This window comes from Hylobates moloch, unplaced genomic scaffold (assembly GCF_009828535.3).
Source record: "Hylobates moloch isolate HMO894 unplaced genomic scaffold, HMol_V3 SCAFFOLD_11, whole genome shotgun sequence".
Classification (NCBI taxonomy): domain Eukaryota; kingdom Metazoa; phylum Chordata; class Mammalia; order Primates; family Hylobatidae; genus Hylobates; species Hylobates moloch.
In genome coordinates this window covers 46136189-46151684 of record NW_026652286.1, presented here as the reverse complement: position 1 = coordinate 46151684, position 15496 = coordinate 46136189, and the positions used below count along the sequence as shown (strand labels likewise).

General features: G+C 39.3%; 1 protein-coding gene across 10 annotated transcripts in view; it reads left to right on the top strand.

Moving 5' to 3' along the window:
• Window positions 1–15496, top strand: part of C2CD3 (C2 domain containing 3 centriole elongation regulator) — a 164046-nt gene that overhangs the window by 42700 nt on the left and 105850 nt on the right. For 9 of the 10 annotated variants that reach the window (XM_058446742.1, XM_058446744.1, XM_058446741.1 and 6 more), the window contains 3 exons: window positions 199–327; window positions 8412–8559; window positions 14939–15093. In XM_058446742.1, coding sequence (XP_058302725.1) covers window positions 199–327; window positions 8412–8559; window positions 14939–15093 — 432 coding nt within the window. The remainder of the gene's footprint in view (window positions 1–198; window positions 328–8411; window positions 8560–14938; window positions 15094–15496) is intronic. The other variant, XM_058446740.1, reaches the window with a different exon arrangement.

The following is a 15496-nucleotide window of genomic DNA, read 5'->3' as shown; positions in this document are numbered from 1 at the left end:
TCTCCCTACCTCACAGAAATGAGATGGGATTTGACTGTAAGAAAGAGCTTTGCAAAGTGTAAAGTTTTATTTAAGGCAGTTAAGTCTAAAGTATGTTAAATTTTCTGAGTCAGACCAGCGGCATGTACGAAGTGATTATGATTTAGATTTTTTCCGTCTGTTAGCCACTCAGTGAGAAAGTATTTTTCCACACCTTAGAATCAGAGCCTTTTCTAGGAATCAGTTTAAAGACCACATTGAAGATCACCTCCTCCCTTCAACTGAGAATACATTTTGGAGACATGACACAAAAGCTGATACCAGAGCTATACAGCTGCTATTAGGCAGGTAAGCACTATTAACTGGCTTTCCTCCTTTTGAACTCTTCCTCCAATTCATAGTATGCATTGTTATCAGATTCATCTTCCTAAAGTAACATGTCCTTAGACTAACCAAGCCCTTCCCTATTCCTTAAACTATCACTATTGCCTACTAAATAAAACTCCAAACTTTAGCCCTTTACTTTTGGCTTTACTTACAGAATGATCCCGTTCTACCTTACCATTCTTATCTCCCAACTCTTTCCCCAATACCAGTGTTAACATGGTATGATGAAAAGAGCATGGATTTTAAACAGATACAAGTGAAAATTCAAGGTTCATCTCTAATTAGCTTTGTGGCCTTAAGCAGGTATCTCTGAACTTCAGAGGCATTGGTAAAATTGGAATTGTACCTAACTTTGCAAAATTGTTGTAAGGATTAAAAATGATATATATAGAGGAGTAACACAATGCTTGACACATAATATTTTGAGGGGTTTTTTTTGTTTTTTGTTTTTTTGAGACAGAGTCTCACTCTGTTGCCCAGGCTGGAGTGCCGTGGTACAATCTCGGCTCACTGCAACCTCCTTCTCCCGGGTTCAAGCGATTATCCTGCCTCTGCTTCCCAAGTAGCTGGTTCTACAAGCATGCACCACCACTCTTGGCTAATTTTTGTATTTTTAGTAGCGACAGGGTTTCACCGTGTTGTCCAGGCTGGTCTCAAACTCTTGACCTCAAGTGATCCACTCGCTTCAGCCTTCCAAAGTGCTGGGATTACAAGCATGAGCCACAGTGCCTGGCCGACACATAGTATTTTTACTGTTGGTAGTTGTTTATATTAACATTATGAATAACATGTGCCCTCCAACCAGACTCATCTATTTATTGTCTCTTGAATACAAGATACTGTCTACATTCATGTCTTGGAAAGTTAATAGGGCATAGTGGTTAAAAGCAATATGTGCCAAAGTTTTAAAGGTTATGGGAGAACATGTGTTTCAAAGGCTCCAAAAGCTCACACCTATAATCCCAGCACTTTCAATCCAAGGTGGGTGGATCACCTGAGTTCAGGAGTTTGAGACCAGCCTGGCCAACAGGGTGAAACCCTGTCTACTAAAACTACAAAAATGAGCCAGGCGTGGTGGTGCAGCTACTCAGGAGGCTGAGGCAGGAGAATTGCTTGAACCCTGGAGGTAGAGGTTGCAATGAGCCAAGATCATGCTACTGCACTCCAGCCTGGATGATAGAGTAAGACTCCATCTCGAAAAAAAAAAAAGAAAAACAAAACCTCCAATTAGTTTGATTTGAAGTTTAGATTTCTATTACAGGGAAGTAACAACACAACATACTCCAGAAAATACTTGCAAACTGAACCCAGCAACATATAAAAATAATTTTATACTATGACCAAGCAGGATTTATTCCAGGAATGAGAGTTAGTTTGACACCTGAAAATCAATATATGTGATCCACCATTATCTATATCTGTATCTATAAAGAGAGAGAGATAGACAGATAGAAAGATTTTTTTTTTTTTTTTTTTTGAGACCAAGTCTAACTGTATCACCCAGGCTAGAGTGTAATGGCTTGATCTCGGCTTACTGCAACCTCTGCCTCCTGGGTTCAAGCGATTCTCCTGCCCTAGCCTCCTAAGTAGCTGGGATTACAGGCGTGAGCCACCGCACCCGGCCTCACCATATCAATAGAATAAAAGACAAAAACCATGTGATTATCTCAAGAGATGCAGAAAAACAGCCAGTCATGATGGCACACACCTGTAGTCCCAGCTACTTGGCAAGCTGAGGCAGGAGAATCCCTTGAGCAACAGTGAGCCATGATTACTACACTCCAGTCTGGGTGACAGAGTGAGATCTTGTCTCAAAAAAATAAAAAATAAAATATAAACTATTAAACATTATTGAAATAAAGAGGATTTAAGTACATGGAAAAAATCCTATGTTTATCTTTCAACACAATATCAGAATCCCAGCTGACTTCTTTGTGGAAATTGACAAGCTGTTTCTAAAATCATAAGAAATTGCAGGGGACCCAGAACAGCCAAAACAATCTTGGAAAAAAAAAGAAAGTAGGACTCACACTTTCCAATTTTAAAGCTTACTACAGAACAACAGTAATCAAGTCAGTGTGATACTGGCATAAGGATAGCCATATAAATCAATGGAATAGAATTGATAGTTTAGAAATAAACCCATCTGTCTGTGGTCAACTAATATGAGTTAGACAAGGCTGTGAAGACCAATCAATGGGGGAACAAATAGTATTTTCAACAAATGGTGCTGGAACAACTGGATAGCCCCATGCAGAAAAAATGAAGTTGGGACCAGGCATGGTGGCTCATGGTGTAATCCCAACATTTTGGGAGGCTGAGGCAGTAGGGTCATTTGAGGCCAGGAGTTTGAGACCAGCCTGGGCTACATAGTGAAACCCCCATCTCTACAAAAAATAAAAATAAAAAAGATTAGCTAGGTGTGGTGGCACATGACTGTAGTCCTAGCTACTCAGGAGACTGAGGCAGGAGGATTACTTGAGCCCAGGAGTTCAAGGATACAATGAGCTAGGATTACACCACCGCATTCCAGCTTCAGTGACAAAGCGAGACCTGTTTCTAAAAAAAAAAAAAAAAAAAAAAAAAAGTTGGACCCTTATCTCACACCATATACAAAAATTAACTCAAAATGGATCAAGCAGCTAAATGGAAGAGCTAAAACTATAAAACTTAGAGAAAACATAGAGGTAAATCTGTGACCTTGAATTTGGGAAATGATTCTTAGATATGACACCAAAAGCACAAACAAGAAAAGATACATAAATTGGATTCCATCAAAATTAAAAATGTATGTGCTTCAAAGGACACTATTAAAGTGAGAAGATACCACAGAAAGGGAAAAAATATTTACAGATCTTACATCTGATACAGGACTTATATCTAGAACATATAAATAACTTATATGACTTAATAATCAAGGAACAAACAATCCAATTAAAAATATGGGCAATGAATCTGAATAAACATTTCTCCAAAAAATATATTAAGATAGCCAATATGGCTGCACGTGGTGGCTCACACCTGTAATCCCAGCACTTTGGGAGGCCAAGGCAGGCAGATCACAAGGTCAGGAGATCGAGACCATCCTGGCCAACACAGTGAAACCCCATCTCTACTGAAAATACAAAAGAATTAGCCAGGTGTGGTGGCAGGCGCCTTTAGTCCTAGCTACTAAGGAGGCTGAGGCAGGAGAATGGCATGAACCCGGGAGGCAGAGCTTGCAGTGAGCCGAGATCACGCCACTGCACTCCAGCCTGGGTGAAAGAGTGAGACTCCATCTCAAAAAAAAAAACCAAAAAGCCAATATACACATGAAAAGATGCTTGACACCATTTGTCATCAGGAAATCAAGACAATGAGATACTATTTCACACCCACTAAAGTCAAATAGTCTATGCATTAATGAGGATGTGGAGAATTTGAAACCCTGGTACACTGCTGGCAGGAATGTAAAATGATGAAGCTACTTTGGAAAATAGTCTGTCAGCTCCTCAAACTCGTACCTATAGATTTACCATATGACAGAAAACAATTAAATTTTTAAACAAATATTTACCATGTGACCCAGCAATTCAACTCCTAGCTATATACCCAAGGGAAATTAAAACATACATCTATGTAAAAATGTGTACATGAATGTTCATACCAGCATTATTCAACTGGATAGCCACATGCAAAAAAAAAAAAAATGGAAGCAACCCCAAAATTGAAACAACCTAAATGTCTTATCAACTGATGAATGGATTAAGAAATCTGGAGTATCCATACAGTAGAGTAGTGTTTTCACCTTTGGCCATCAAGGTGAAGTACTGCTACATGCTACAGCATGGATGAACCTTAAAAACATGCTAACTGAAAGAAGCCAGGCCGGGCGCAGTGTGGTAGCTCATATCTGTGATCTGGGAGGCCGAGTTGGGAGAATCGCTTTAGCTCAGGAGTTCGAGACCAGCCTGGGCAACATAGGGAGACCCCGTCTCTACAAAAAGTAAAAAATTAGCCTGGTGTGGTGGCGTACACCTGTGGTCCTGCCTATTCAGAAGGCTGAGGTGGGAGGATCAGTTGAGCGTGGGAGGTTGAGGCTGCAGTAAGCTGTGATTGCAACACTGTACTCCAACCTGGGTTGCAGAGCAAGACCTTGTCTCAGATAAAAAGAAGCCAGTCACAAACAAATATATATACTTTTATTTCATTTAGATGAAATGTCCAAATAGGCAAATCTATAGAAACAGAAAATAGATTAATAGTTCCTTAGGGCTGGGAGTGATGATGGGTAGGGTAGTGATAGCTGAAGGTTATAGAGTTTCTTTTTGAGATGATGAAAATGTTTTAAAATTGAGTGGTGGTGGTTGGTCACATTTATGAACATACTAAAAACTATTGAATTGCTCACTTTATTTATTTAGTCTTTTTATTTTTATTTTTTTTTTTTGAGGCAGAGTTTTGCTTTGTCACCCAGGCTGGAGTGCAGCGACGCAACCTCAGCTAACTGCAACCTCCACTTCCTGGGTTCAAGCAATTCTCCTGCCTCAGCTTCCCGAGTAGCTGGGATTGCAGGTGCATGCCACCACGCCCAGCTAATTTTTTGTATCTTTAGTAGAGATGGGGTTTCACCGTGTTGGCCAGGCTGGTCTTGAACTCCTGACCTCAAGTCTTCCGCTGGCCTCAGCCTCCCAAAGTGCTGGGATTACAGGCGTGAGCACCATGTCTGACCAAACTGCTCACTTTAAATGGGAAGATTGTATGGTATGTGAATTATATCTCAATAAAGCTGTTTATGGAAGAAAAAAAAAAAGATCAAGAACACAGAACAGTGAATGAAAAAAGATACACCAATACACATAATTATGAAATTTTAAAATACTGAGAGACCATATTAAAAGCTTCCAGAGAGGGAGAAAGAATAAAAGTCACATATACAGTATCAGGAATTGGAATGACATCGGGTTTTCTACCAGTTCCTTGGAATTCAGTGCAGAAATGTCTTAAGATTTCTGAGGTAAAATTATTTTCAACCTAAAATTCCACTCCTAATCAAACTATTAGTCAAGTGTGAGGGTAGAGTAAAAATGACTTTATCCATAGTCTCAGAAGTTTACCTGTCTTGCACTATTCCTCAGAAAACCACAGGAAAATATCTTCTACTGAACATTTATTTTAGGAAGAAAGAGTAAGACATATAGTCTAAGAAATAGGGGCTACAACACAGAAGAGGGATAGAAGGAGATTTCGGGTGTATGTCATAGAGAGCGAGCAAACAGTCCATATGGGGGCGTCCCTGACTTCAGTAGGGATGTTTCTAAGGAGTGCAGAGGTGGAGGGGAATGGAACATATATTGACCAAATTTTAAGTTCTCTCGAAGGAAATTTTCAATTCTCTTGAAGAGTTCACTCATAAAGTAGTAATAGGGTCAAAGAAAACTAAGCAAATGAAAATTAAGGCAGTTAATTTATACCAGCAATAATTAGTTGTATAAGAAAAGAGGTGCAATAAATATACTGTACTTGGCTCTGATACAATATTAACCCTGAAAATTAATTTAACCAAAAAATTTGTAATATAACTAAATAGAGAAGATGGGTAAAAGGGAAATGTGTGGTTCAAGTGTAATAGTGTAAGAGAGTGGGTCCTTCATGTTTCATAATAGGAAGTTCATAGATCGTACAGAAAAGTGAAAAATCAGAAAATAACAGTATATTAATGTGTCACTTCAAAATATACAGGTAAAGCCAGGCATGGGGGCTCACACCTGTAATCCCAGTATTTTGGGAGGCTATGTCAGATCGTTTAGTTCAAGACCAGCCTGGGCAACATAATGAGGCCCAGTCTCTACAAAAATTTTTAATTAGCTGAATGTATTGGTGTGCACCTGTAATACTAGCTACTACTAGGGAGGCTGAGACAGGAGGATCCCTTGAGCCCAGGAGTTCGAGGCTTCAGTGAGCTATGATCACACCAGTGCCCTCCAGGCTGGGCAATAAAGCAATACCATGTCTCTAATAAAATTTTTGAAAAGAGAAATATGGAGGTAAATACCAGAAGAAGCATCTAAGGGAATTGAAAGTGATCACCTCTGAGGAGTCAGTCAGCTACTGTTTCTTATTATAAGCCTTGTAGTCCTATTTGACTTTCAAAATAGGTATGTGTATTCTTTTATTTAAAATTATGTCTAAGAAGAAAAAGAAGAGGATAGTGCTGAGAATAGGCTTATTTTATGGCCAAGGAACTCAGGCAAATTTTAGCCCTTTTAGTATGTCATAGACAGGTGAATAAATTCAAAGAAATATTAATTTCAAAAAAGAGTAAAAACTGGAAAAGTCTTCATAACTTTAAGGGTATACAAAGTGGGGAATAACAAGCAACTGGAAAAATTTTCATAACTTTAAGGGTATACAAAGGGGAGAGTATATGTGGCAAATAATACAGTTATATAAAAGAACAAAAAGTAGAGTTTCAAAAAGAAGCAGGTCTCAAACTCCTGGGCTGCAGAAGCTGCAGAGAGGCCATGTCGACTGGGAAGTTGTTAGTTGGATTATGGCAGTTAGGAAGCTGTTCTGACCTTTGAGAGTTACTATAGATTGATGGTTTTCAAGGAGGGTGTGATTCTTCCCCACCCCAACCCCATGAGACATTTACAGTGTCTGCAGACATTTCTCAGTTGTCACAACTGGGAACGTGCTACTGGCATCTGGTAAGTGGAGGCCAGGGATCTGAAATGCATAGGACAGTCCCAAAGATAAAGAATTGTCTGACCCAACATGTCAGCAGAGCTGAGATTGAGAAACCCTGCTGTAGCCTAAGGAAAGGTGAGGAAGGGAATGTTAACTATCTGCTTGTTCAAAATAATATGAGAACACTGTCTAACTTGAAGGTAGTGATTATATACTATTTTCTTGAGAAATTAAGGAAAAAAGTGTAGCACCTAGCTTGAAAGGAAGCAACGTGGAAAGAAATAATAAATAAAATGTGCATCACAGTACCTGGCATCATGTTCATTAAGAAATCATTGAATTCACTAACAGGTGCTTATTAAATGTTAATTACTGTAGGAGAAACAGAAATATATGCATACTTTGCCCTCAAGGAGCCTAAACTTTGAGGGAAAATATGGAATTTATACAAGGACCTGAAAGAAAGTTAGAAAGTAAAAATTGTTATCAAAAAAGGGACCAGTAATCCCAGCACTTCGGGAGGCCAAGGTGAGTGGATCACCTAAGGAGTTAGAGACTAGCCTGGCCAACGTGGTGAAACCTCATCTCTAAAAATACAAAAATTAGCCGGGCATGGTGGCGGGCGCCTACAATCCCAGCTACTAGGGAGGCTAAGGCAGGAGAATCACTTGAACCCAGGAGGCAGAGGTTGCAGTGAGCCTAGATCATGCCATTGCACTCCAGCCTGGGCAACAAGAGCAAAACTCCACCTCAAAAAAAAAAAAAAAAAACCACCAGTGTGGGATTTCAAAAAAAAAAAAAAAAGGAGAATTTGTTCCTTCAAAATTCTGAGTTTATAGTTACTTGTATGCTTATCTTCCTATTAGTTTGTAAACTGTGTTTTATTCATTTTTTATGTTCTAGATAGAACTAATATCACCATAATTAGTCCTAAATGCACGTATTTTTGTTTATTGGAAGTGGGTGTATCTGTGAATTTTTCGCAAAATCAATATATAATATTTAACTCATTGAATTATACCTTTTTTCTCCCTATCAGACTATAAATAATACAAGAGTACAGATTGTGTTAGCTTAGCCACCTCTGTATCTTCCAGCACCTAGCACATAATAGGTGACCAATAAATGTTTGTTGAATACATGAATGAGATCACAATCAGTGTCAGTAGTGTGTTTTTGAATACTGGTTGTTAGCATCCCAGAAGAGGGGTAGTATAATTGGGAAATATTTATTCAGTAGTCTTTTGTTTCATGTGAGTCTTCTGTTTAACATATCTCCTTCCACATTTAGAACCTCAGAAAGTTTCACTAAAGAGAGAATAGTTCAGCTGAAGCTTCTATTAAAATTCTTCTGCTTTGTTTTCTTATCTCTGCAGTGCTGAATTATCCCAAGGCAATTTGTGGGATGGGCTAGGCTCTCCTCCAGATTCCCCATCTCCTGGGAGTGATGTGTATTGCAGCAGTGAGCTGAATGACCCTCAGTATGACCAGAGTCTCCTGGAGAACTTATTTTATACAGCACCTGTAAGTCACTGAACCTGAAGCATTGAGAATTAGAGAACAAGTGTATTAATAATATTAGTAGCTGCAGGCATACCAGACAGCTATGCATTTTACATAACTTACCTTACTTAATTGTAATGACAACCTCAAGAGGAAAGTATTATCTTCATTTTATAGATGTTGAGACAGGCCTAGTAGGACTTGAATATTTTGTGCAACAACATGTAGCAAATAAGTATTAGAGCCAGAATTCAAATTCAAGTTTGCCTGAGTCCAAAGCCTATGGTTTAATTAATATATTATATGGTTTCCTTAGAGCATTTATAAGGAAGAGCTAATGTAGTTACACCCTCAGAACCATCTTTAACTGGTATCTGTTAAAAATATTCCAAAAATACTTCTTACTTACAGGAGACAAAAGTCTTCTGGCCTGTAAGACAGGGATTCTCTTTTCTGGCAGCTCTGGTTTTTTCAAAGTTCTTTTTTCTATCAAGCCTTATGCTCTTTTCATTGGCTTAGCATATTCTAGAGTCTATACATACTAAGTCCAATCCCTGTTCCACAAGTAATTATTTATATGTGTGAAGGTTCATACTCCTGATTTTCCTTTTCTCCAGGTCAAAAAAAGATACTGAAATACAAGATAGTTTATACCAGCCCAGTAGTAAGCCAGTGAGGGCTACCACAGTTTGGAAGATGCAGAGAAAACTTTTACATGAGATTGTGGGGAAAAAGCATAATGAAGAATAAAGGATTTTAACTGAGATTGAAAGATAGTGTTTTGAGAAGCAGAGAAAAGATACAAAATGGGTGTAGAAAGAATGACCTGTGCAGAAAAGCACATTTTTGCGCTACAAGGGACCCAATTGACTAGATGAGAATTTGTGTGGAAAAGGAGTTGATAAGGCAGGCTGGCACATTGCAGCCAATCTGTGAAAGGCTTTTCATGTCAGGTGAAGAGAAAATCACATATCACAAGAGTGTTTTAGGAATCTGTGTCTGGCAACCCTACAGTGGGGCAGACTGAAGAGGGAATAACGAGAAGCAGATAGGAAGCCGCTGGGCTACAGGAGGCATGAGAGAGAATGCCTGAATGAGAGTACCTGCAGTGGGATTGGACAGGAGGAGGTGCGTGGGAAAGACATTAGGAACTGTTAGGATTTCATGACTTCCCACCTTCACAGTCATCACTGATACTGTGTTCCCTATAGGATAAAGAGGAAATATTTATTACACATTTGTTACCCATTTTCTGTGTGCTAGGGACTTCACGTCTTATCTGTCATTTATTAAATACTTGGGGGGGGGTTGTTTGTTTTGTGTTTTTATGGCTGAAACTAATAGAACACTAAATACTGATTTTAATTCATTATTTTGTTTAATTCTTTTTTTTTTGAGATGGAGTCTCTCATTCTGTCACCCAGGCTGGAGTGCAGAGGCATGATCTTGGCTCACCACAACCTCCACCTCCCGCATTCAAGCCATTCTCCTGCCTCAGCCTTCCAAGTAGCTGGGATTGTAATCCCAGGCACATGCCACTGCACCTGGCTAATTTTTGTATTTTTATTAGAGACAGGCTTTCACCATGTTGGCCAGGCTGGTCTCGAACTCCTGACCTCAAGTGATCCGCGCACCTCAGCCTCCCAAAGTGCTGGGGTTACAGGTGTGAGCCACCATGTCCAGCTCTGTTTTATTTAATTCTTTTACTAGCCGCATGAGATAGTATTACCTCTCTTTTACATAGCATGAAACAAAAGCTTAAAGAGGTTAAGTGCAAATAATTAAGTGGCAGAACTGGAATTCTCACCCTAGTCTATCTGACAACCTGTATGTTTTTCTACTAGACCACAGTGTGTCATCAGCCTTGAGCATGGTGTTAGAATCTGACCCTGACTGGCCTCTCTAACTTCGTCTCCCACTTATACCCTTTACCCACCGTAGTCTCCAGCCATACTGGAGTCTCACGCCACTTGCCACTCCTGAAACATTTTAGCTCTTTTTTTTTTTTTTTTTTTTCTGTAGAGACAGGGTCTCACTATGTTGTCCAAGGTTGTCCAAGTTGGTCTCAAAACTCCTGGCTCAAGCAATTCTCCTGCCTTGGCCTCCCAAAGGGTTGGGATTACAGGCATGAGCCACTGCACCTGGCCTTAGCTCTTGTATCTCCCTATTTTTTGCTGGTACTAATCCTTCTACTTTGAATGTTGAAATGCTCTTATCCATCTGATAAACTTCATTCTTGAAGATCAACTCATCACCTCTGTGAAGAAATCATCCCAGACTTCTCCAAGCAGAATTTGTTGCCTGAATGCCCGCATATCTTGCACACATTTCTATTATAGCTCTTATCACATTGTATGATATAGTCCCTTGTACACAGGAATGTGTCTTCATTCTTTTTATTAGCAGTACAGCAAAGGCCTGACAGATACTGAGTGCTCACTCAGTGAATACTAGTGAATAAATGAATGCGTGAATGGTACTAGATAATCCCCCATGCTAGTTGAACAAAATAATTTTAGAAAGTGTTTGTTGCCTGAAAGAAGGAGTGAAGCAACTGACCATGAGACAGTGGGAAAGCCAAGGAGTTACAATGTTCATGTCCTTCCCCAAAGTCAGTGTTTGACATTCTTAATATTGAATAGCATTCACAGCATGATTAACTTGTATTTTGGTACCTGAAATTCTTAGCTGTTGAACAACGTAGTTTATGTTAACCTTAATTCCTTTCAGTCCTTGGACCCATCTAGATTTTGATTACCTTGTCAATAAGCTTTTATTATTATTATTATTATTATTATACTTTAAGTTCTAGGGTACATGTGCACAATGTGCAGGTTTGTTACATAGGTATACATGTGCCATGTTGGTTTGCTGCACCCATCAACTCATCATTTACATTAGGTATTTCTCCTAATGCTATCCCTCCCCCAGCCCCCAACAACCCTACAGGCTCTGGTGTGTGATGTTCCCCCCTGTGTCTAAGTGATCTCATTGTTCAGTTCCCACCTGTGAGTGAGAACAGGCCATGTTTGGTTTTCTGTCCTTGTGATAGGTTGCTCAGAATGATGGTTTCCAGCTTCATCCATGTCCCTGCAAAGGACATGACCTCATCCTTTTTTATGGCTGCATAGTATTCTATGGTGTATATGTGCCACATTTTCTTAATCCAGTCTATCATTGATGGACATTTGGGTTGGTTCCAAGGCTTTGCTATTGTGAATAGTGCTGCAATAAGCATACGTGTGCATGTGTCTTTATAGCAGCATGATTTATAATCCTTTGGGTATATGCCCAGTAATGGGATTGCGGGGTCAAATGGTAATTCTAGTTATAGATCTTTGAGGAATCGCCGCACTGTCTTCCACAATGATTGAACTAATTTACACTCCACTAACAGTGTAAAAGCCCTCCTATTTTTCCACATCCTCTCCAGCATCTGTCGAAACAAGTCTTTTTTTAGAAATAACTTGCATATTGATAAGGATCCTTTGAAATGGAGCCTTGTAAGACAATGTTGTCTAATAGAACTTCCTGTGATGACAGAAATGTCCTGTACCCACATTGTCCAATTCAGTAGCCAGTAGTCACATGGACAAGGACTTCATGACTAAAACACCAAAAGCAATGGCAACAAAAGCCAAAATAGACAAATGGGATCTAATTAAACTAAAGAGCTTCTGCACAGCAAAAGAAACTACCATCAAAGTGAATGGGCAACCTACAGAATGGGAGAAAATTTTTGCAATCTACCCATCTGACAAAGGGCTAATATCCAGAACCTACAAAGAACTCAAACAAATTTACAAGAAAAAAACCCCATCAAAAAGTGGGCAAAGGATATGAACAGACACTTCTCAAAAGAAGACATCTGTGCAGCCAACAGACACATGAAAAAATGCTCATCATCACTGGTCATCAGAGAAATGCAAATCAAAACCACAGTGAGATACCATCTCACGCCAGTTACAATGCAATCATTAAAAAGTCAGGAAAAAATAGATGCTGGAGAGGATGTGGAGAAATAGGAATGCTTTTACACTGTTAGTGGGAGTGTAAAGTAGTTCAACCATGTGGAAGGCAATGTGGCAATTCCTCAAGGATCTAGAATTAGAATTACCATTTGACCCAGCAATCCCATTACTGGGCGTATACCCAAAGGATTATAAATCGTGCTACTATAAAGACACATGCACACGTATGTTTATTGCGGCACTATTCACAATAGCAAAGCCTTGGAACCAACCCAAATGTCCATCAATGATAGACTGGATTAAGAAAATGTGGCACATATACACCATGGAATACTATGCAGCCATAAAAAAGCATGAGGTCATGTCCTTTGCAGGGACTTGGATGAAGCTGGAAACCATCATTCTGAGCAACCTATCACAAGGACAGAAAACCAAACATGGCCTGTTCTCACTCACAGGTGGGAATTGAACAATAAGATCACTTAGACACAGGGCAGGGAACATCACACACCGGGGCCTGTAGGGTGGTTGGGGGCTGGGGGAGGGATAGCATTAGGAGGAATACCTAATTTAAATGATGAGTTGATGGGTGCAGCAAACCAACATGGCACATGTATACTTATGTAACAAACCTGCACGTTATGCACATGTACCCTAGAACTTAAAGTATAATTAAAAAAAAAAAAGAAAGAAGTAATCTTACAATCATGCTGTTCAATGTAGCTGCTAGCCACATGCCGCTGCTTAAATTAGTTGACATTATATAAAATTTAAAATTTATTTTTCAGTTGCACTAGTCAATAACCATTTTTAAAAGCTGCCACTCAAAGGATAACTTAAAGGCAAAAATCTTTGTAATTTTGCCTTTTAAAAGTTGTATTGTGGTGGTGCGGTGGCTCACACCTATAATCCCAGCACTTTGGGAGGCCAAGGCAGGCAGATCACTTAACATCAGGAGTTCGAGACCAGCCTGGACAACATGGTGAAACCCTGTCTCTACTAAAAATACAAAAATTAGCCAGGTGTGGTGGTGCATTCCTTTAGTCCCAGCTACTTGGGAGACTGAGGCATGAGAATCACTGGAACCTGGGAGGCGGAGGTTGCAGTGAGTGGAGATCACGCCACTGCACTCCAGCCTGGGCAACAGACTGAGACTCCATCTCAAAAAAAAAAAAAAAAAAGGTTGTATTGCTTCCAAGAAGACATTCTTATCATGCTTATTTAAATTAATTTGTCCCCCATCACAGATCAACACATTATACCCCCTGACACGCTGAAAAAAAGGTAGTTTTAAATGATAGACTTAAAATAACTTTGGGTTTGTATCCTGAATTTATATTAGCAAGCTTTATGTCTTTTTTTAAAAATGGAACCCAATAACTATAATGCCATCTTCTCTCTTTATTTTACATTTTGTGATGTAAAGGGCTGATCAGTCCATTGCAGTAGCTGCATTTTCTCAAAATAAAAATGAATTGCAAGGGGCTTAGCCATTGGTTCTCTCATTAAGAAAATTTGTGACTATAATAAACAGTTCGTTTTAGCAAGATTAAAAGCAGAATGAATTCTTTGTAGTATAGAATGGTGACAAAAAGTAGTCTTGACTGGGTACGGTGGCTCACGCCTGTAATTCCAGCACTTTGGGAGGCTGAGATGGGCAGATCACCTGAGCCCAGGAGTTTAAGACCTGCCTGAGCAACATGGCCAAACTTCCTCTCTACAAAAAATACAAAAATTAGCCAGGTGTGATGGCGCATGTCTGTAGTCCCAGCTACTTGGGAGGCTGAGGTAAGAGGATCACATGAGCCCCAGGGAGGTCAGGGTTGCAGTGAGCTGTGATTGCACCACTGCACTCCAGTCTGGGCAACACAGTGAGACCCTGTCTCAAAAAAAAAAAAAAAAAGTAGTCTATCCAAATAATTAGGTGACATTGTCCAAGTCATTTGGCCTCAAACTATGGTAGAAATACAGGCTTTGAAGCCCGTGGAGATCAAAATCTGGTTTTACAGCTATGGATCATAAACAAGCTGCCTTACTTTTTTCAGCTCTGATTTTCTCACTTGTAAAAACTGAGATAAAGGAACCTTGTCAGAATGTGGTGAATATTAGAAATATACATGTAGCATTAAGCATAATACCAGACATATAGTCTATAGTCAATAAATAATGATTATTATTATTATTGAGAATTTGAAAGAAGAATCGACCTTCCTTTATTTGCTTTGAACTGAACTTGTAGGTTACTTTTGTGAACTTCAGATTATTTTTGTATAACCAGGAGAAATATGGGATTATCTCCCTGGTGTCAGTTTTTCTTTAAGAGAATGATGTATGTACAGAGAAGAACTTGCTTTCTTTAGAGAAATGTTTTGTAGCTACAATTCCCAAAGCAGCAATCATTTAGTGTCTCTGTTTCTTCCTCTCCATAGAAATCTGGTACCAGCATCAGTGATTTACTCAGTGAAGAGGATGATATTGTCCCTTCTAAAAAAATAAGCCAGTCAACAGCTCTTGCCAGATCATCTAAGGTTCTGGAGTCAAGTGATCATAAGCTGAAGAAGAGGTCAGCAGACAAGAGAAATAGGTGAGCTGCTCTAACTGTTTATTTAAAGGTAAACACAAAGGAATGTTATTTTCACAAGATTTCCCAAGGTGAAATGACCCATTTGCCCAGCACCATCAGAGTGATTAATTACAATAACTCAGTATACATTGTAATTCATAAAAATGTAATAATCTGAAAAGATGGCAAAATTTTTTTTCCATAGGTTTTGGGGAACAGGTGGTGTTTGATTACCTGAATAAGTTCTTTAGTGGTGATTTCTGAGATTTTGGTGCTCCCATCACCCAAGCAATATGACACTGTACCCAATTTGTAGTCTTTTTTTGTGTGTGTGTGACAGAATTTCGCTCTTGTTTCCCAGGCTGGAGTGCAATGGCATGATCTCAGATCACTGCAATCTCCACCTCCCAGATTGAAGCAATTC